The following is a 19,938-nucleotide window of genomic DNA, read 5'->3' on the forward strand; positions in this document are numbered from 1 at the left end:
GTACAGTCTTCTTTGAGGCTACAAAGATAATTTGGGTATGGAACACCTCCCTTATGAGGAAAGGCTGAGAAATCTGGGGCTGTTTAGTCTGGAAAAGACTGAGGGAGGACTTATCAACACTTAAAAATACCTAAAGGGTGGGTGTTCAGAGGATGAGGTAAGTCTTTTTTTCTGTGTCAGTCTTTTTTTCCCAGTGCCAGGACAAGGGGTAACAAGAAACAAGCTGGAACACAGGAAGTTCTACTTGACCATGAAGAGAAACTTCTTTGCTGTGAGGGTGAGGCAGGTTTGCTGTGAAACTTCTTTGCTGTGAGCACAGGCTGTCCAGGCAAGTTGTGGAGTCTCCTTCATGGAGGTTTTCAAACCCATCTGGACACATTCCTGTGACCTGATGGAAGTGAACCTGCTTTAGCAGAGCTGGACTAAATGATCTCTAGAAGTCACTTCCAACACCTACCATTCTGTAATTTTCCAGCCACTCTAGTTTCAGAACGTGTTTAATCTTTTGTAGTGCAGAATCTCTATTTGGCACAGCCTCTTGCTACACTTCCAGTTCCCAAAAAACACTATGAACACTTTGGTAAAATATTGAACTCCTGTTGACCTACAAAATAAAACAAAGAGCATGCTTGGCTTAGTGTACTTGGCACATGCTATGTTCTCGTCACTTACTGTATCATCCAACAAGCTCTCTTAGGAACACTGGCCTTTACCCCATCTCAGCAGCAACAACTCTGTGCCCTGCTGCACCACTGCAGGAGAAAGGTCAGCATTTTCTTCAATTAAGATTTCAGACTTGCATTTTATAAGCAGTGAAGAAGGAAAAAAACCTCGATTTCATATTACATTTTCAGGGGCTGAAACTGATAATTCCACAAATTCGACTTATTCCAAGTTAGTTCTTAAAGAAAAAAAAAAAAGGTCTCTGGAACACTTAAACTTAGTGGCTCATTCCAGCCTTTATTAGAATAATTACAACTAAAAGAAACGTGGCAGTTAAATTTTCACAACAGGACAAGCATCATAGGAAGTAATGGACACAAAGCTATAGCAATACAATGAAAAAAATAAATAAATAAACCAAAACCAGCAGACATTACAGCTTCTTTTACATGGAAAGCACTGATTTCAGGACAGCAGGGTGCAATGCCAAGGCAGTAACTGCATCATTCTATCCTTAGAGATCTGGGGAATCGTCACACTAAACATGTCCTGATTGCATCCTAAGCCAGAGTGAAAGTAGAAGCTGGGGAAATGAAGGTGGGTTATTTGATTCACAGTCCTACTCGGTTCCCTTCTTCCAGCGCAGCAGGCAGTTGATTGCCTCTATTCAAACGACGACTGCACAGTCACTGAGCCATCTGGGCCTCCATTGCCTGGGCCGTCCATTCTGGGGCTGTCTGACTTATCTTCTCAAGCAGGTTGTTCACCTGGAAACACAGTGACTGAATCTGTTTGTCCCATGTTGGCAAAGCTTCACGAGCTGCAAAAACAGAAAACAACAAAACAACTCATACAAAACATAGTAATGCCCTTATAATAAAACATAATTACATTAGTAGTGCCCTTGCTTTTTCAACTGCAACCTTTTCTTATGATGTTGCCCTCAGCTCACAGAGGAAGCCTTCCTTGCAGCTACATCATGCTCATTTCTGTATTCAAAAGCAGCTACGAGTTCAGCTGTCTGTTACAAGCCTAAGTTCTGCATTGCAAAGTAGAACTGAACAGAGAACTTCCTGGTGAAGCTGTTTCTACAAGGACACCAAAGGAATAAATTCACATTTTCCGGTGGGTAAGAGACTATGTAGCAGGGAGGGTGGGTGAAATGTGGTCCTCCAGTGAGGCAACTTCTTGGCCACAGCAAGCTCACTTAAGATGGAAGATACTAAGAAACTTAATTTCCTTATCCTATAAAGTAGAAACTCCAAAAATTTACTCTGAATGGTGCTAAAAAATAAACTATTGTGGTCAAACTTACTCTCAAAATGAACAATTCCATCAATCTGATCAATGAATCCATTCATGCGACCTTCAGTTATCATCTGAGAAGCTATCTTTTCTGCCTGAAATAATTAAGAGAAACATGTTAGAAACTTCTTTCATTGTGAGAGAAGTTGAAAATCATTAAGACTTAATTCTTCTTTTGGGTTTTTCCAACATCTCCACACATTGGTGGGGCAGAGGGACCTTACAGACCACAATAATTATGAAATGATTAGACATACTATCACCATGGCATCTAACTCCTATACTGTTCATTTACGTCGTGTACCTTCTCATAAGATGTGCTACATATTTAACCTACCTCATTATATTTAATTATTTCTGAAGAGTGAGCTACTTCTCCTAATATTTACCACATCTACTTTCTCACATCTCTGATTTTTATAAAAACATGTGGAAAACCAGTACCTTAGCTGCAGGGATCTCTAGTAATGCTCCAAGCTCTTCAAAAGTAATGTTGTTGTAAAGTTTGCTCGCAGACAGTAAATTGTGTTCAATAACAGCTCTGTCCAAGATACTGGAACCTTAGGGGTTAGATGAGAAAAAAATTCCATTACTGTAAGATCAAAAGACTTAATTTATATTGTAGAGCAGATGAAAAACGCTATTTTTCCCAAGGGTTACTTGTGTGGAACATCCAGATGCATCTACCTTCCATTAGTGTTATGCTACAAAGAAGAAAGTGAAAAAAAAAGAGATCATAGAATCATAGAATGGTAGGGCTTGGAAGGGACCTTTAGAGATCATCTGTTCCAACCCCCTGCAGAAGGAGGGTCACCTAGATCAGGTCACATAGAAACATGTCCAGGAGAGTCTTGAAGACCTCCAAGGAAGGAGACTCCACAACCCCTCTGGACAGCCTGTTCCACTGCTCCGTCACCCTCACAGTGAAATAGGGTTTTTTTATGTTTAAGTAGAACTTTCTGTGTTCCAGCTTCATCCCATTACCCCTTGTCCTCTTGCTATCTACAATAAAAAAAAAGAGATGTCCCAACCTCCTGACACCCACCCTTTAGGTATTTATGAATGTTAATAAGATCCCCCCTTCAGTCTTCTCTTTTCTAGACTAAACAGCCCCTGTTCCCGCAGCCTTTCCTCATATAAAAGATGTTCCAGTCCCCTGATCATCTTGGTGGTCCTCCACTAAACTCTCTCCAGCACTTCCCCGTCCCTCTTGAGCTGAGGAGCCCAGAATTGGACACAGGACTCCAGATGAGGCCTCACCAGGGCAGAGTAGAGGGGGAGAAGAACCTCCCTTGACCTGCTGGCCATGCTCTTCATGATGCATCCCAGGATGCCACTGGCCTTCTTGGCCACGAGGGCATGTTGCTGGCTCATATTTAGCTTATTATCAAGATGGATGGCACGTTGTCGATTTTAAGACAAGTGGCTTAAATCTTCAATTTTTAGGCAGGAGCCCTTGGTTTTGCTACAAGACTCAACATGTGAATTGAGAGTTTGACTACCTGTGATCAGTTCCTAGCTTGCCAAATGGAAAGAGCATTGGGGTTTTTTTTAAATTCATTACAGCTCTTACTGTGCTTATATGGCAATAAACCCTCATCTAATTTCTCTCTTTTTGATTTAACAATTTAACTAACTAGAGGTTAAGGGGCAAGTGAAAGATAAACATGTTATTAAATACCAACTAACCTGCATTCTTTAACTTATATAGATAAACTGTACAGGTTATAAATAAACTGTGCCAAGGAAAGGATGGCAGCTTATTGTTAGTAAGTACCCTTAACCAGTTTCCAACTCTGTTTATTTTTCCTTTATCAATAAGTATTGTTAACTAAGAAGGTTTTCCTGATTCAGAAGCATTTATGCATATGTATTTTTCAACTTCAATATTTTTCTAATTTAGAAAACTGAAAACAGTGTGTTTAGTATTCCAGTGAAGCCATTCCTTCACATTATTTCCTCACTGTTCAGAAGTTCCAGGAAGATAAGAAATCATTTTGGAAATAGGGCAAAGTTCAAGTCATCCGCTCACTATTTGCCATCTTCTTGTCAAGTCAGGAAGGAGTTCAAATACATTTATCATCTGCACATACCATTTACAGCTTACATGTATGTCACATGTTTCTAGGCATCCTATCTATAACTGCCTTCAAATTGGATAAGCTCAAAAGGACTGAGACTCGAGTATAAGGCAAGGTTAGGAATACTACAAGGTTGTCAGTGGACTGTAGATGCTCAGAGAAATTAGAATTTTATCTTATAAAAAAAGTAATTCACAATCTTCATAGCCAATTGGAAAGATGAACTATGGCTAAGAAGCTTTACTCATGAGGGTAACATGTTGGAAAATAGCTTTTAAATAATTCTTTTCCATCACACTTCTTGGCTGCAATGGACAAGTGTAATTCCTATGGATGCACACAGTGAGGCTTTAGGGAAACAAGTACCATCAGCTGTAGTTGCCTTCTGGTGAGGCATTAGCATAGCTGCAAACTCTTGCAATTGATTTCCACGGATAATTCTGTCAAGATACATTTTCTCCAAGATACCATAGGCTGCAAGTTGTTGGCATCTCTCATCTTTGAAGAGTGTAGCAAGCATGCGAGAACGCTGCTGTCCTAGGAGAGTCAAGAAAAATACTCACAAATAATCACCAAAACATTATTTAGAGGCAAACAACATAAACTTTTTCTTTTTTTCCCCAATACATGCAATTAACTAACAAAGCTCTATCAAAGATGGAACTTGGTTGTGTCCAGTTTCAAAACACTGATTATCACCGAGTATCTTTTGTGCTTTTAGACAAAATGTCACCTTATCACTGGCAAAGAGATGGAAGTCATCCAACTCTGAGTTAACAAGAAGCCAACAGGTAATTTGGACACCATGTTCACAATTTTGGATTCCTCACCAAATTTTAGTGACAATATTCCCCCATACAAATAATGCACACTTGCTTTGGGAGATATGAAATACCTCTGTTGGGTCTTATAATAAAATATATAATGAGTTTTTTACCTGCCGATGCCAAAATAGTACAATGCAAAGCATGCTTCAGTGCCTCCAGTCGCTCAGTTTCGTGGACTATGCTCTTATAGGAAAGCTCATTATATCTTTGGGCAGCCTCAATGAACTTTCTTCTGTAATCAAGAACTCGAGCATAGCAAACCTAGAAAGAAAGTATGTCTTGGAAAAAGAAAACTAACAGGTGTGGCTGTACAATATAGGTGTGTATAAATTGCCACATTATCAAGCAACAGCTCCATAAATATTGCCATACTGCATCCTGAGGAAATTCATATCTTCAAAGCATTTTCTTGACCCGTAAAGCCCTTACATTGAAGTATCATTAAAAGAAACTGTAAGGGCATTTTCCAGAATCATTCACATGTTAAACATTGCAGATGTCTAAATACCAGAAACTAAGTAAATGAAATATTGTACAGTGGATATTGTATACTAACACTAACAGCTAGCACTTATGTAGCAATGTATATGTTTCAAGTGTTTGCTTTTAGCATCTGATATTTCTTCTTTCCCTTCCTTAAATCTTTTCTAATGGTTACAGAAAATATTTACACTTCCAACTGAGTGCACACTTCAAAATATAGCTTTGGGAGATTAAAAAAAAAGGAAAAAACAACAAACCAAAACCATCACATCTTGAGTTACAGCTCAAGCTAAACCCACAAATAAGCAGAAAAGTCAGCGGTAACTACTTGAGACTTAAAGCTACTTTTATGGATGGGACTTACTATTTCCTTGTGGGGGGTAGGCAGGTAGCTGCTGTTGTCCTAACAATATTTTAAACATTTTTTTTTGAAGCCTAAGTTTTATCAGTAAAGCTGGCATTTAAGGAACCTTTACAGACTTATCTCGAAATCATAAGGAATGAGTTTGTTTAAGCTCATTGTTGTGAAGATGCGGCTCTCAAGCTCCTAAAACTACTTAGAAGCTTTTCCATTTCTTTTCTCATTATGTAAGTTTTAGTGGCATTCCATAAAAAATCTCAATGTGGAATCACCTCCCTTTAGAAAGGAAAATCAATAATGCAAGTTACAACAACCTTATAATGGATTTGCAGCTGTTCATTAGTTGATTCATTCTGAAGCAGAGAAGCTCGATTAATATAAGCTTCTGCTTGAACTGGGTCATCATCCTCCAGATACAGTCTGGCAATTTTCAGGTAGGTCTCCAGTTTATAGTCTACATTATATTGTCTGTAGAGAAACAGAAAAGCAAGTTCTCAGAGTGGCTCCACAAATACTCTTGCTCTTAGCTGTTCTAAACATATGATTCTAAAGCAGTTGGCAACCATTTGCTTTGCCCTGCTTGCTTCTTCCCTAACATCAAAATTAGTGCTCTCAGTTCAGGGCAAAGAAATTCGAGAGGAAAGCCAATACAGAACTGGCTCGACAAACACCAGTAGAAATAATGCTGTACACCAAGGCACAAACATACACTAATAATCTGGTTTTAGTGGACTGGAAGTTCTCCGTAAGTGGTAAGTCACTTGAGTTAAAAAGTAAACTTGCAGTGGAACAATTAGGTGCTAAACAGATAAAACCTACAGCAATTCCCTCTACAAGCATACAGAGAAAGGACAGAAAGAACAGACAAAGTAACAGTGAGGGTTCTAGACTTAAAAGGAAAAAACACCCCAAACTCACTAACAAAACCACAAAAACCCCCTCAACTGTATTTGTTAATATCCAATTTCAAACTATGTCTTCATTTTGAATGGCAAAGGCTAATGTGGAAGAATTGCCACCTTTCAAGAACCTTAGAAGCCATTTTTGAAAATACTAACAAAAAGGGTGTTTATCAACACGATTAATAAATAGTGAAAAACTTCTAGTGCAGTATTTTTATCCACTACACTGTTTACTGTAGCACACAGTCATCACACTATACTTTTCATCTGTCAGTAGTTCTGGCCTGAAATACTAAAACTCTGGGAAAATATGCAACCCCAAAATTCTCACGTGCTGGTCTAGTTAAGTACAAAGGAAGCAAGAATATTTAACAACACAGAGTTGTGTCTAGCAGAATACTTACTTTTGCCCAGTTTCCAAAGGGATTCCCACCAATACTTGTGCGGCATTTCTCCAGTCTTCTTCTTTCTCATAGATTGATGCAAGATGCTGCCTTATTGAAGCAACCTAAACAATAATAAAATCAAACAGCAAATGCTATAAGAGCTGAACGGTTCTGTATTAACTTTCACAGTACTTCCTCTTGTTCAAGAACTCCTTCAGCCAATACTCCAGCTTCACAGACACAGCAACCTGGAAGCATGCAGCTCTTTCCACATGAGCAGTCCTGTGCGGGACTCCTGGACCAAGCTTTTAATATCAAGCTTTTCAAATATGAGTGCTGGTTTGGAGCATTTCCTCTTAAGCTTGTATCAAGATAAAAGAAGTTTATCTTCAGACCATGGTAAGTAATAATCTTTAATAAAGTTTTTGAAAAGATGAAACAAGACTTTCAAGAACCGCAGTACCAAGATTTACAAGCCATTTCTTGGAATTACACCTGTTTAGATATGAACTATGATGCAAAAATTTCTACGTTGTAGAGCAACTGTCAGAAGTAAAATATCAGTTCTTACAATCTGGGTGTTATAGGCAGAAGCGTGAGTAAAAAAAATTAATCATCTGATGTCTTGGATTTAATTTAAGCATAATCACTATAACATACAGGCAAGCACGTTCAGTAAAGGTTTAGCATAAAAGCTGCTTAGAAAGACAAGAAAGAAGTAAACACAAATCATGACAGAAACTGTCTTGTTTTTCTTCTCAAATACTAGATCTTAAAGACATCATCAAGAATTCTCAGATGATGGTGAACAGTCATATAACAAAATCAAGAAGTGAATTGAAAAAGAATTGCAGCACATTCAGCAGTTAACTAGAATTGGGATTTCAAGAAAACATTTTATCCTGGTGCTAAAATTTTTACAGCTAAATATTACAGCTAAAGTACACAGACATACAAAGTTATTTATTTTGAAACAAAAGCTATTTGTCAAGGTGCTTCTCTCTGTTCCATTAGTTGGGTAAAAAGCAACACAGTGAGTACCAGTTTGTCTCACTACAGGACATCCGGTAGCTCAAGTATAGTTTCATTGTAAAAAGACATTTCCTAGTAGCAGAGGAATTACATGCCCAGCATACTGATGGAAGAGACAAAGTCTGTATTCTTTGCACACTCCTAAATACTATCTGTATTTCAGGTTTTTCACGTACAGGAATGCAAAATTTAACTCTGTGTAGGAATATCTGTTTTGAACAGTTTCTTTAAAGACTTAAAATAGTCAGCAGATAAGCAGAAAAAAACCCAACAAACAAAGCCATGCCTGCAAACCTAAAATCCATCATCACTGATCTCTCACCTGTTCTTCAAATGAAATTACTCTAGGCTGTATCTTTTCCAAGGTGAAGTGGTAAATTTCTTTGGCCGTGCTGTCAGGAAGACTTGGAAGATGAGTACAGAAATCTGTCAGTAGCTGACGTGAGATCACTAGACTGACATTTTCGTTCACCACTGGTTCAGAGAGACATGCAAGGAGAACACAAGATGGATGGAATGCTTGTTAGTGCCTTCACTGTAAGTTATCATTTGTTTTTATATTAAATTTGACTATTTTGAGTTTTCAAAAATTGGTACCCAAGTGAAGGGGAGTTTTCTCATTGTTTTAATAAGATGAATTATTTTTTCTCTCAGAAAATTTGTTTACACTAGAGGTCACCTGAGTTCTAACCCCTAACAGACAAGAAAGAATTTCTCACTTTGATTTATAATTTAGAGATGTCTCACTCTAAATCACTATTCTCAGTTGATAAAAAAAGTCTTGTACAAGTAAACCTTTAGGCTAAATTTCACTAGGTTTATTCTCAACTTAAAAAAAACTACAATAGTTATAGAGGTATTCAGTAAGCCAAGCATCCACCCCAAAACCCTAATAACTTCTTGATGGTTTTTCCAAATCATTTGAGACAAGGGAATAAGGGGGTTATTAGTTTAAATACTTCTTGGCATCCAGCATTAGATTTAGCATTCAACAGAGACTATGTTTTCATCTATCAACACTGCCACAGTGACAGGCTGGAAAGGTGTAATAACTTAGAAAGCTTACAAGTCCATCCTCCCTTAACTTCCGAATATGGTGATGATGGTTCCTCTTATAGTTGTGTCTGAGTTCGATAGGACCAAAATGTCATGTATTTACATAGCCTCACATAGAGCTAACAACTATGGAACCCCACAGACCTTTGGCTATCACTCAGCGTGCAACTCATTATACCAGACACACTTACTTGCTTCTACAAAAGCTTTCAAAGCTTCAAGTTGCTCTACACCTGACAGCTGAACGGCTTTATCCAATATTTGACGATATCTGTCCATAGATTAAAAAAAAAAAAAAAAATTAAACATTCACAAACATTTTCCACTAACATCTTCTGTTTTCTCTGCTTATTTTCTGTGTTTCAGCCCTACTTTTGCTCATATTTTCTATACCTTTGACATGGTAATTTTCCAAAGTGTTTATGTTCAAATGTCAAAAACATTCACCTGGAACTGGTCTCACTTTTTTTAAACCTCAGGACCAGATTCTCAGATAGCTCACGTGAGCTCACATAGCTCACGTTTTTTTAATCTGTGAATATAGGTGCAACTTTGAAGGCTAAAAAAAAAATTTAAAAATCACATCCCTAGGATTGTGCACAGGAAAGGCAACGAAAACTATGTTGCCCATAGATTAAGATTAATAATGTTCAAAATGCCATATTCAATGAGACTAAGAAACAGTGCTTGGAACAGGAGGTATGTTACAGCCACTTGACATGTACATAGACACAGACTATGCTCTTTAAGTGCTCACTCCTACAAAAAAAAGCAACTCTCATTTTCATGTTTCACAAAGCTAATCAAATTTTTCCTGAGCCACAGCCCCAGTGCATAATACTGATTAAGCACTACATTCACATTGAAGCTGCATTTTGTGGGAAACATTTCCAAGTTTTTACATGAAACTCCTACCAGTGACATAACTCCTCTAGAAAACAAGCAACTGAGCTGGGACTCAAAGAATTTCAGTCGACTGATCCCTCGAGGTGCAAGAAAAATCTATGTTGGCCTATTAACACTGCGACTAACTCTAACCTCAAGGTTTGACATCCAAAATATCCACCAAATGAAAATAATAATAAAGGAGTTACTGACATATTTACAGGAGTCCCAGAAAATAATTCTCCGACTTAGCAATTTCGCGCAGCTCTGAGGAGCAGTAGGCAGACACGAGGGAGCTACGGCGAAGGGCCAAAGCCCCGCGCGGGAGCCTGAGCTACGACGTCACCGAAATAAAGCAAGACATTATCAGAAATAAAACAAATTTTAAAAGGAATCATGAGGTGAAATCTTTCCTTTTTTTCTTCTTTTTATTTAAAGTAGCGCTGCCACTGGGCAAGAGCGGCCGCGCCCGCCCAGGGCCCGGCAGTCCCTCATCGCTCCCTCAACGACTGTAAGCCCAAACAGCCGCTCACTCGCCTCGTCCCGCTTATGGAAATCGGCGCCGGTACTTACTTGCCCGCCAGGTCCTTGTGAGAGCCGCTGGAGTTCATCAGCTGCGCTAGGTCATGCCTCACCGCGGCCGCCATCTTCGCCGAGGAGCCGCCGCTCGTCTCGGGCGCGCCCCAAACCTCGTTCTACCATAGAGTCGCGCCGCCGGCCGGCTAGAGAGGCTGCCGGCTAGAGAGGCTCCCCACGGCGCGGTCACGTGGCGGGGAGCGTAAGCGCGGGCAGAGCTCGGCCGCAAAGGACAAAGCTGGAGTGGACCCTCCGCACACCGCCCCTCAGGCCTATAGGGTGGCACGTATAGAGGCATATATGTCTATAATCGAGCGTCGGTGTACACGCATGCCGGCGGCCTTAAAACGCTGCAGCGCTGCATCCTCCTGGAGTGGTGCACGCGCCCCCGGAAGCGGGTGGCGTGGAGCTAGCCCGGAAGCGTGGGGTGGGGCGGGACAGCGCGCGCGGGGCGCTGCGCCGGCGGTTGCCAGGGCGGCGCGGCGCAGTATTATGGGATGCGGCGGGGGAATGGCGCGGGGCGCGTGATTTTGAACAAACACGGTGGCTTCGTCACGGGCGCTGTCGCCGCCGCCGGGCGCGGTAGTGGAGCGGAGGGGGCCGGCGGTGGCGCGAGGCGCGGAGGGCGTCCGGCGACGGCGACCGAGAGAGGCATCGGTAGCTGCAGAGGAGGAGAAAGAGCGCCCGCCCGCTCGCCTGGTGAGTATGAGGGGCGGCAAAGCAGCAGCGGGAAGACGAAAAAGGGAGTGCGGGCACGACCGGCCACACTTGGCGGGGCAGGAGCGGCGGAGCGCTGACAGCCGCCTTTCGCCGGGAAAACACAGGCCCGGTCCCGCTGAGCACGGGGCGGGCTCCCCGGCTGCTCCGCCGACCTCCCCGAGGTTTGTGGGGACAGCCGGTCCCAGTCGCCCCTCCGCCGTAGAGTATCCGTGCTCGGCGGTTCTCATCACCGCTGCTCGCTGAGATCAGCTACGCCTAAAGCTGCAGCGGAGTGGTGGCGTTAAAACGGACCTGGGGAGTGTCGGGGAGTTGGAGGTGAGGCTTTCTCCTCGGACCGAGGGTCCGTAAGGGACCCGCTACCGCCCGCTTCCCCGCCGGTCCGGAAGCAGCCGGGGTTTGGCAGCGGGGCAGCTCGGAGGCAGGGGCGGGGCGCCCGCGCGGCACGGTGGGGGCAGGTGCGTGGGGGGCGGGCCCAGGGGGGCGGCGGTGACGGCGTGAAAATGGCGGATCTTTCGAAATACAGTGGCGGCCGCTGACGGAGACCAGCGGCTCCCGGCCACCCCCGCGCCGCCCACCGATGACGTCAGGCCATGGGGGGGCGCGTGAGGGTGACGGTTGCGCGGGCGAGGAAGCAGTTGGTGGTGTTGCAGGGTGCCACCAGTCGTGGCCGCTGGAATTCACCGCACTGGGCCTGGGGCTGATGGAGCTCGGCCACTCTGGCCTACGGGACACGGCTTCGGGTGGTGGAGAGCCCTAGCCGTGGCGGCGGCGGTGGCAGCTGCCTTAGGCCCGGGGACGTTTTCGTTGCCAAACTTGTCTGCATGCGTTGCCGGAGGGGACTAGGCTGCCACCCTGGTCGGGGGTGAGGATGTCCAGCCTTTGTCTGCAGAGATGCTCGCCCGGGCTCTGCCCTGTAGAAAGCAACATAGAGTGTTTTCCACACCTCCTTAACGCACCCAAGTGTGAGGGCGTGCCTGTGCCGTCAGCATACTGCTGCATGGCCAAGAACAGTCTCCCGAGCCCAAAGTAAATGTAACTAGGCCATGCTTTGGGATAGTCTCAGCTTCTCTCTTCATTGCTTATGCTCCTTAGGAGGTATATGGGTGGTCAGAATGTGTTATTAATTACTTGTGGCCATGATTTTGAAGCACTGTATTAATTATGTAACATTTCATATGGTCTTGAGTTCTGGAAAGCACTGTGATATTGAGAGCATGTGAAATTGTCCACTGGAACATAGTGTGAATGGGAGGAAAGCTCTTGGGCTTAAGTTTTCAAGTGAAGAAAGAATAGATATTTAAGTAATCTTTCATTAGATTTATCCCTCTGAACAGTTGTTTGGAATATAGTTGTTGTAGAAAATAATATAGAAAAGAAATTCAGACTGTTCTTTGCAGTGTTTACATGAAGCTGTCAGTAACAGGTAATAACCTTGTGTGGTAATACCTTGTATGTGCAGTTAGCTTCTTCACAATAGCTTTTTGACTTATTAGAGGCACGAAGAGTAGTGGGTTATGAGCTAAGAATATTTCTTCAGTTAGAGGAATCCTTTTGTAAAATAACAAATGTCTTTTTTATTACTCTCAAAGACATCTAGTTTCCCTAGGCATCAGCAAGTGGTAATTGTTGGCTGCATGCCTTGTACAGACTTGTATCAGCTTACAGAGGGACGTATGTCTATATTGCTCTGGAGGCCAATCCAAAGGCTGGCTTGGAGACTATATTGGAAAATACAGCCCAACTTTTCTAATGGCTTAAAAAGGTACTTTATGCTTGTTGTATAATATGGTAAGTTTCAAAAGTTTATTATGCAAGATTGGTTTTTCTGATTATGTATCAAGAACTATCTGTTCGGTTTTTTGCTTGTATTTCTCTGATATCCAAGCTCAAGTAGTTCGTAACTAAATGCTAGAATGCTCAAAAAGCTTTAACTGGTTTCACGTTGGATGTCTGCTGACCACAGGTAAATTTGAAGTGTGATGATGAAGTGCTGTCAGATTTCAGCCTTAGAGACATTATCTTTTATTTTAGGTTTTGAAAAGTAGTCAAGGCCCTTTAGATTCTTTTCCCTTACACTTTTTTGAAAATTATTTAGGGGGGGGAAGATAAGGTAAATGGCAGGGTATGTGTTTTGATTGTGATGTCTGCTTCAGCAACAAACTATACTTCCTTATCTGTCCTTTGGTCTACTTATGATTTTTTCTGTTCCTTTCCTGTGCTTCACATGCTATTAGAAGCACATCTTAATGTCCTACAGAATTTTTATACTACATTGGTGGGATTCATAACAAGTACATAAAGAAGAAATTTATGGTTGTTTTTTGTTTTGTGTTTGTTCTTGACTGCAGGAGCTCCCAAAAAAGAAATGGATTTATTTTCCTGAACTCTTGATTCAAGTGTTTCTATTTTCCCAGGACTTACATTTGAATAGCTTGGTTTCCTCACTTGCTTAGAAAACCAGAGTGCAACGTGTGGATTTCACTACAGCCTGTGACTAGGCCTGCTCACTTGACAACATTAGAAAACATGAGAAAGAATGAGAGTGCTGGAATAGTCCCTTGTTCAGTGATAGGGACACATGGCTACATGTTCCAGATCGAGCTGTAGATAAGTGATTCCTTTACTCTTAAAACTTGTGTGCCTTTCCCCCTCACAAGCTGTCCTTCTGCAATTGAACATATGGCTACCCACATGAGGTCTGGGCTTGGCTCTGATGTGTCATATGTGTTCCAGGTATATCCCAGTCCTCATCTCTATAGTCTGGCTGGATTGTTTCTGTTCTTTTGGAGTAGCGGTAGTTCACAGAATCTTAAGAGTTGGAAGCAACCTCAAAAGATGACCTAGTCCAACCCATAGTTTCTGCTATGGACTCAAGAAGCCTATCTGAAAAACGATTTAGAAACTTCTTTAGTTGAATCTGTTTTTCCTGTGAAAAGTTTCATTTCGTCTTGTGTTTGTTTTTTATAATAATATTTTTATCAAAAAGTTCCCAGTGGTCTCAGATGTGCCTGTATAGCTTAACCTCCTCTTGCCATCTAAGTTTGAATGAAACGGGAGACACAATCTACAAACACGTAAAAATTTCTAGTTTAAAGTCTAGTTAGTTGCAGAGCTTTCCTGGCAGGTTTTGTGTTTGTTTTCAATTTTTTGTTGTTTTGGTTTTTTGGGTTATTTTCCTAAACACTACTCTCATTTATTTGGGAGAAGATGAGCCTATGCACTGTTACAGTCTCATGCTGCTTTGCTGGTGGGGAAGGTGACTCTTCTCTTCCCTGTCAGTTTCTTCTCTTCCATGCTTTTGTTTTCTGTTATGCTTTGTAAGCATCTAAGCAGCTAAGTGTAGACCACAGTTAAGGACTATTCTGCATTAAAACTAACCTGGCTTTTGTTCTAGTGAATCTACATGAAATGACCTGATCTAGTCTAGTGTAGTGCCACCACTGAATGTCGGTTGTACTCTTTCCTCTACAGGCAGTATGGGTGCTGGGGAGGGAGATTTCTGGGTTTTCCCAGCTCCCTGACCCAGTTGAATTGTTGGCTGTGGCAATTCCTTGTTGCCATTCCAGTGCTCGTAGACGCTGACCCGTGAGAATTTGCCCACTGCAGAGTAGTTTTCTTCCTGGGTTGAACATCAATGTGGAAAAAACAGGGCTGAAAGTAGTAAAGGAAGCTATTCAGAATCATCATGCAACAAAGATAGCGCTAGGATGTTTTTCACAGTAAATCCTTAAAATTGTAGCAGGTGTTTGTTTTATTAGTATGTAATTACCAATTTCTTGACAGGTAAGGGGGTTTAGCTGTTGGTCTTCCTTTTAAAATTATGGTTGAAACTTATGTCACCCAGAACTTACCGAGGCAAAAAGGATCTCCTCATAACCAGTACATGGGCAAGTGGTTAGTTTGGGATTTTGGTTTGTTTTTGTTTTTGTTTTTGGTTTTTTTTTCTTCCAGACATTCTTAAGAAGAAAACAGCTAGTGCCTCTGTTATAAATACGGCAGTGGTGACATTAGTTTAATATTTTTCTCCCATGAAAAAAATCTCACAACCAAAAACTTTAGCTGAGTAATATAAAATTCATGTGTCCATATCACTTGATAACTGTCACTTTAAACACATGGGAGTTGTCAGTTGGTGTACCTTGCCTGATCCTCTGATATCCTGCACAGAGTTGTACGTATGGTACATCACATAGGGAGCATTCACTTAACAGACCGTAATGGGAAGGGAGTGGTATGCGTTAGTTGAGTAAATTATGGTTGCCTTGGGAACTATTATTTTAAATTTTGCAGTGACAGGCATTAAAATTTGTGGTGAAGAGCACCTAATAATTTCATAGTATTCCTTGTAACTGAATGAAAAGAGACTGGATCTTTATACTCATTATATATTCAGCAAGATTGTGAGGTTTTCCTTACTATAATTTGACACTGGTATTATCTTGTATTGTCTTTGATAAATCTAGAACCATGGTCTTCTAGGAAGCATGCAGACAAACTACCTCTGTATCTCATCTTCTTTAGAGAATGTGAAAGAGAATGGACACTATTTTGTCTGTGTTCCACATGCATGTTTTATAACTGTTAAAATTATTTCCTTTCACTCTGCTGTTGTGTATGCAAACTTGGTGAGTTAGCAGTCTTAGAGGGTTAATTTTTCCACTTAACTTTGTTAATCACAACTTTCTTACAGATTAATCGGGATTTTTTTTTTGCTTCATAACATGTATTTTTTAACACAATCTCTAACTCCAAAAGTCTGTTGAAAAACTGCAGTACTGAGTGATTTTGTAATTTTTTGCTTACAACAGAACAAACCTTTCAGTTTTAGAGACAAAACAGAGTGTCAGAAAGAGTAAGAAAACAGGGAATGCATAAAATGGATGGCACATTGTTGAAATCATACCAAAATTGAAGGATGACAATAAATTAGAATTGTAGTGCAGTTTGATTGCCTTCGTGCAGTTATGGTCTTTCATTTGACAATATGCTAGCAGTGTGAGACTAATCTTGGGTATATATATTCTTCTGTGAAAGCTTTTCTAGCAAACAAGAGAAAATATGTCCAGTGTCAAGAGTTTAAGAACTGTACTTCCTATCTTTTTGTGCTGTAGATCTTTGTTAATTTCAGTTGTCTGAGATAGTTGATGTGTACTTGTATGTACATGGCAAAAAGGGATAGGAGAGCACAGCAAATGAGGAAATTAATTGGAATATTCTCCATTTTGTTTTGGTTATAAAATGATCCAATAAAATTATTTGTTGCTCTAAGAATTTTTTTTCCCCTTTCAAATGACAATTACAGAGCACTGGAAGGGGCTGCCCAGATGAGTTTTTGAGTCTCCTTCTCTGCAGACATTCAAAACCCACCTGGATGAATTCCTGTGTGACCTGCTCTAGATGGCCCTGCTCTGGCAAAGGGGTTGGACTAGATGATCTTTTGAGGTCCAGCCCTTGTGATTCTGTGAAATCAACTTAAAGTGAAGGTTGCTTGTTTTGCTAACTCTTAGCTTGTTTCTGCTTTGCATAGGTAGATGTTCTATGTCACTTGTACCAGCAAACAATCAAGAATCTATGGGAACTACAAGCTTTCTGGTTTTATGTATGTATTTCATCCTTTTTTGAATAAATTTCTTCTGTTTGCTGGGTTAATGTCTGTGACATTAAATGAAGAGTGGGTTTTTTCCACTTGCAAAGAATAGTTCTGATCCCAGTGCTGTATGTAAAGTGGCCATAGCAGAGGGACCAACAATGCTGTAGTCAATTTAGCACCTACAATGATATTAGCAAAGACTGTCACATCTGTTTCCTGTGAAGAAATTAAAAAAAAAAAAGATATAATTATATAATTTATATATTATATTTGTATTTTTCCAGAAGCAGGAAACACGAAAGAGGAATTATTTTTATTTCTTTTTTACCATTGCTACTGGAAAGACAAAAATAAGATTTCATTCTCTGTTGAATAGGAAAGTGAGTTTTGCTGTTATGTCTGTGGAAAAAGACCTACCAGTTAAGAGCTTTGACAAGTTGATTGGCCTAGATTCATTAATAAAACCTTAAATTCCATTGTTATAATGCATTTTGACATTTACTTCTGCTTCTAATATTTGTTTATGACTGCAAGATAAGCTGTCCTTGGAAGAGACAATCTCTTAGTTGTCTAGATAAAGACAGATGCTACACAAGTTTACGCAAACTCATCTCATAGTCACTTTTAAGTTAAATTGCTACGGATCAGTTGGTTTTGATAGACACACTGGGTTCTGTTGGAACCTGCTGAGGTGCTGAGACACTCTCTGATTTGGGTACATCCAGCTCTTTGTGGGTATGTGGTGCTTTAACACAGTGTAGTGATTGACATGGGTAGCACAGACGTAGCAGATAACCTACCAAGGCTACAGATAAGCTGTGATGTGCTGTTATATATAACAACACATCTAATCTCCAATCCCCAAAATTTTAAAATGACAGATGACAAAAGCTTATTTTGTGTATACACAAAAGTTGTATTGCATATAGTAAATAATGAAGCTATGAGCTACAACATCTTGTAACGTTAAAAAAAAGAAAAACTTTTTCTGTGGAGAAACACTATTAAGACTTTGCTTTCTTCTGGTAATTCTGAGAATTAGATGAACTTTCTGGACCCATTTCAGTTCAGTGTAGTGATGACTTGTCTAACTTGTGGTAGAACGTTTGCCATGGAAGTCAAATTGGAAAGAAAAACCCGTGAGGACAGAAAGGAATACATTGAGCAGCACAGAGAGTGCATGCAAGGGACTCTTCAGGTGACCTTGGTGTGCTGTCTGAAATAAAACATATCCAGGGAGAGATTAAGATTAAATACCTGTCTGTGTCACTTTCAAGACATTGAAAATGGAGCTTGTAAGAGAGAATGTGTGGTCCTAGTAACTGAAATGGTTCTCTCTGACTAGTCCTATCTAATTTTTTTGTAGTTCAGGATGGAGCTTTTGGAAGTACTTATCCAAAAGTTTAAATTCTGGTTTTCTTATGTACACATAATGAAACTTATTAGTTTGTTTTTCAAAAGCTCTACAACTTTTTTTGGCTTATGATAAATGAATTTTATCACTTCTGAAGTCTGAGAAGCCTGCATTTGAAGTAGCTCACATGGTTCTGGAGCAGAGATGAATATTTTTTCAATGTCATTTTTGAAAAATCATGGAGGATAGGCCAGGTGTCTGAGGGCTGGAGAAAGGCTAATGTCACTCCAGTCTTCAAAAAAGGCAAGAAGGACGACCCAGGAAACTACAGGCTGGTCAGCCTCACCTCCATCCCTGGAAAGGTGATGAAACAGCTGATCCTGAAAGTCATCACTAAACATATGAAGGAAAGGTGTTTTCAGGGGGAGTCAACATGGATTCACTAAGGGGAAATCCTGTTTAACCAACCTGATAGCCTTCTATGAGTGCATAACCAGCAGGCTAGATGAGGGGAGAGCAGCAGATGCCATCTACCTTGACTTCAGCAAGGCTTTTGACACTGTCTCCCATAACATCCTCATCAGAAAGCTCAAGGAGTGTGGATTGGATGAGTGGACAGTGAGGTGGATGGAGAGCTGGCTGAATGACAGAGCCCAGAGGGTGGTGATCAATGGCACAGAATTGAGTTGGAGGCCTCAGTAACCAGGGTAGTTCCACAGAGCTTGGTTCTAAGGCGAGTCTTGTTCAACATCTTCATCAGTGACCTGGATGAGGGGACAGAGTGTACCATCAGCAAGTTTGCTGAGGTCATCAGACAACAAAGTGGGAGGACTGGCAGATTCCCCAGAAGGCTATGCTGCCATTCAGCGGGATCTTGACCGGCTTGAGAGTTCGGCAGAGAAGGAACATCATGAGGTTCTCTGCTAGAGAGCAGCTCTGCAGAGAGAGACCTGGGAGTCCTGGATGCTAATAAACTAAACATGAGCCAGCAATGTGCCCTCAATGGCCAAGGTGGCCAATGGCATCCTGGGATGCATCAACAAGAGTGTGGCCAGCAGGTCAAGGGAGGTTCTTCTCCCCCTCTACTCTGCCCTGGTGAGGCCTCATCTGGAGTCCTGTGTCCGGTTCTGGGCTTCTCAGCTCAAGAGGGACAGAGAACTTCTGGAAAGAGCCCAGTGCAGGACCACCAAGATGATCAGGGGACTGGAACATCTTTCATACATGGAAAGGCTACATAACTGGGGCTGTTTAGTCTAGAGAAGAGGAGACTGAGGGGGGATCTTATTAATATTTACAAATATCTGAAGGGTGGTTGTCAGGAGATTGGGGCATCACTTTGTTGTATCTAGAGAACGGGACAAGGGGTAACGAGATGAAGCAGGAACACAAAAAGTTCCATTTAAATATAAGAAAAAACTATTTTACTGTGAAGGTGACAGAACAGTGGAACAGGCTGTCCGGAGGGGTTGTGGAGTCTCCTTCTTTGGAGGTCTTCAATATCTGCCTGGACATGTTTCTATGCGACTTTATCTAGGTGACCCTGCTTCTGCAGGGGGGTTGGACTAGATGATCTCTAAAGGTCCCTTCCAACCCTACCAGTCAATGATTCTACTGAAATTCCTATTTCTCTTATTGAATTTTTATTTTGACTCAAAATCTTAATATGAAATTTCTTTCCACAAAAAGAAACTTATTTAAATAAGTTTTCCCCAAAAGG

General features: G+C 41.2%; 2 protein-coding genes across 5 annotated transcripts in view; one reads left to right on the top strand and one right to left on the bottom strand.

The window, feature by feature from the left end:
• Positions 1 to 940: 940 nt before the first annotated feature.
• Positions 941 to 10,940, bottom strand: COPS4 (COP9 signalosome subunit 4). 2 transcript variants are annotated; one of them, XM_061994362.1, is made up of 10 exons: positions 10,555 to 10,940; positions 9,288 to 9,367; positions 8,363 to 8,514; positions 7,027 to 7,130; positions 6,035 to 6,188; positions 4,987 to 5,137; positions 4,416 to 4,586; positions 2,413 to 2,528; positions 1,979 to 2,063; positions 941 to 1,483 (listed from the first exon to the last, which is right to left on the bottom strand). In XM_061994362.1, exons 1-10 carry the CDS (start codon positions 10,626 to 10,628, stop codon positions 1,350 to 1,352), a joined length of 1,221 nt encoding a protein of 406 aa, XP_061850346.1. In that variant the 5' UTR covers positions 10,629 to 10,940; the 3' UTR covers positions 941 to 1,349. The 2 variants fall into 2 exon arrangements, with proteins under 2 accessions (XP_061850346.1, XP_061850348.1); XM_061994364.1 differs by lacking the exon at positions 9,288 to 9,367 and having other exon boundaries at positions 10,555 to 10,632.
• Positions 10,941 to 10,997: 57 nt separating this feature from the next.
• LIN54 (lin-54 DREAM MuvB core complex component) overlaps positions 10,998 to 19,938 on the top strand; it is a 41,353-nt gene continuing 32,412 nt past the window's right edge. For all 3 annotated transcript variants that reach the window (XM_061994359.1, XM_061994360.1, XM_061994361.1), the window contains exon 1: positions 10,998 to 11,256. In XM_061994359.1, the coding sequence (XP_061850343.1) occupies positions 11,055 to 11,256 (202 nt within the window). In that variant the 5' untranslated portion in view covers positions 10,998 to 11,054. The remainder of the gene's footprint in view (positions 11,257 to 19,938) is intronic.

The sequence above is a fragment of the Colius striatus genome, chromosome 3 (assembly GCF_028858725.1).
Source record: "Colius striatus isolate bColStr4 chromosome 3, bColStr4.1.hap1, whole genome shotgun sequence".
Taxonomy (NCBI): domain Eukaryota; kingdom Metazoa; phylum Chordata; class Aves; order Coliiformes; family Coliidae; genus Colius; species Colius striatus.

What these genes read in the sequence shown, in the direction of transcription:
- COPS4 (XM_061994362.1), bottom strand. Translation starts at nt 10,628, where the DNA reads ATGGCGGCCGCGGTGAGGCATGACCTAGCGCAGCTGATGAACTCCAGC. An exon ending in TAATTTCATTTGAAGAACAG is followed by an intron (nt 7,131 to 8,362) that starts GTGAGAGATCAG and finishes ATTATTGTTTAG; the next exon opens with GTTGCTTCAATAAGGCAGCA. An exon ending in TAGAGATCCCTGCAGCTAAG is followed by an intron (nt 2,064 to 2,412) that starts GTACTGGTTTTC and finishes TAATTATTTCAG; the next exon opens with GCAGAAAAGATAGCTTCTCA.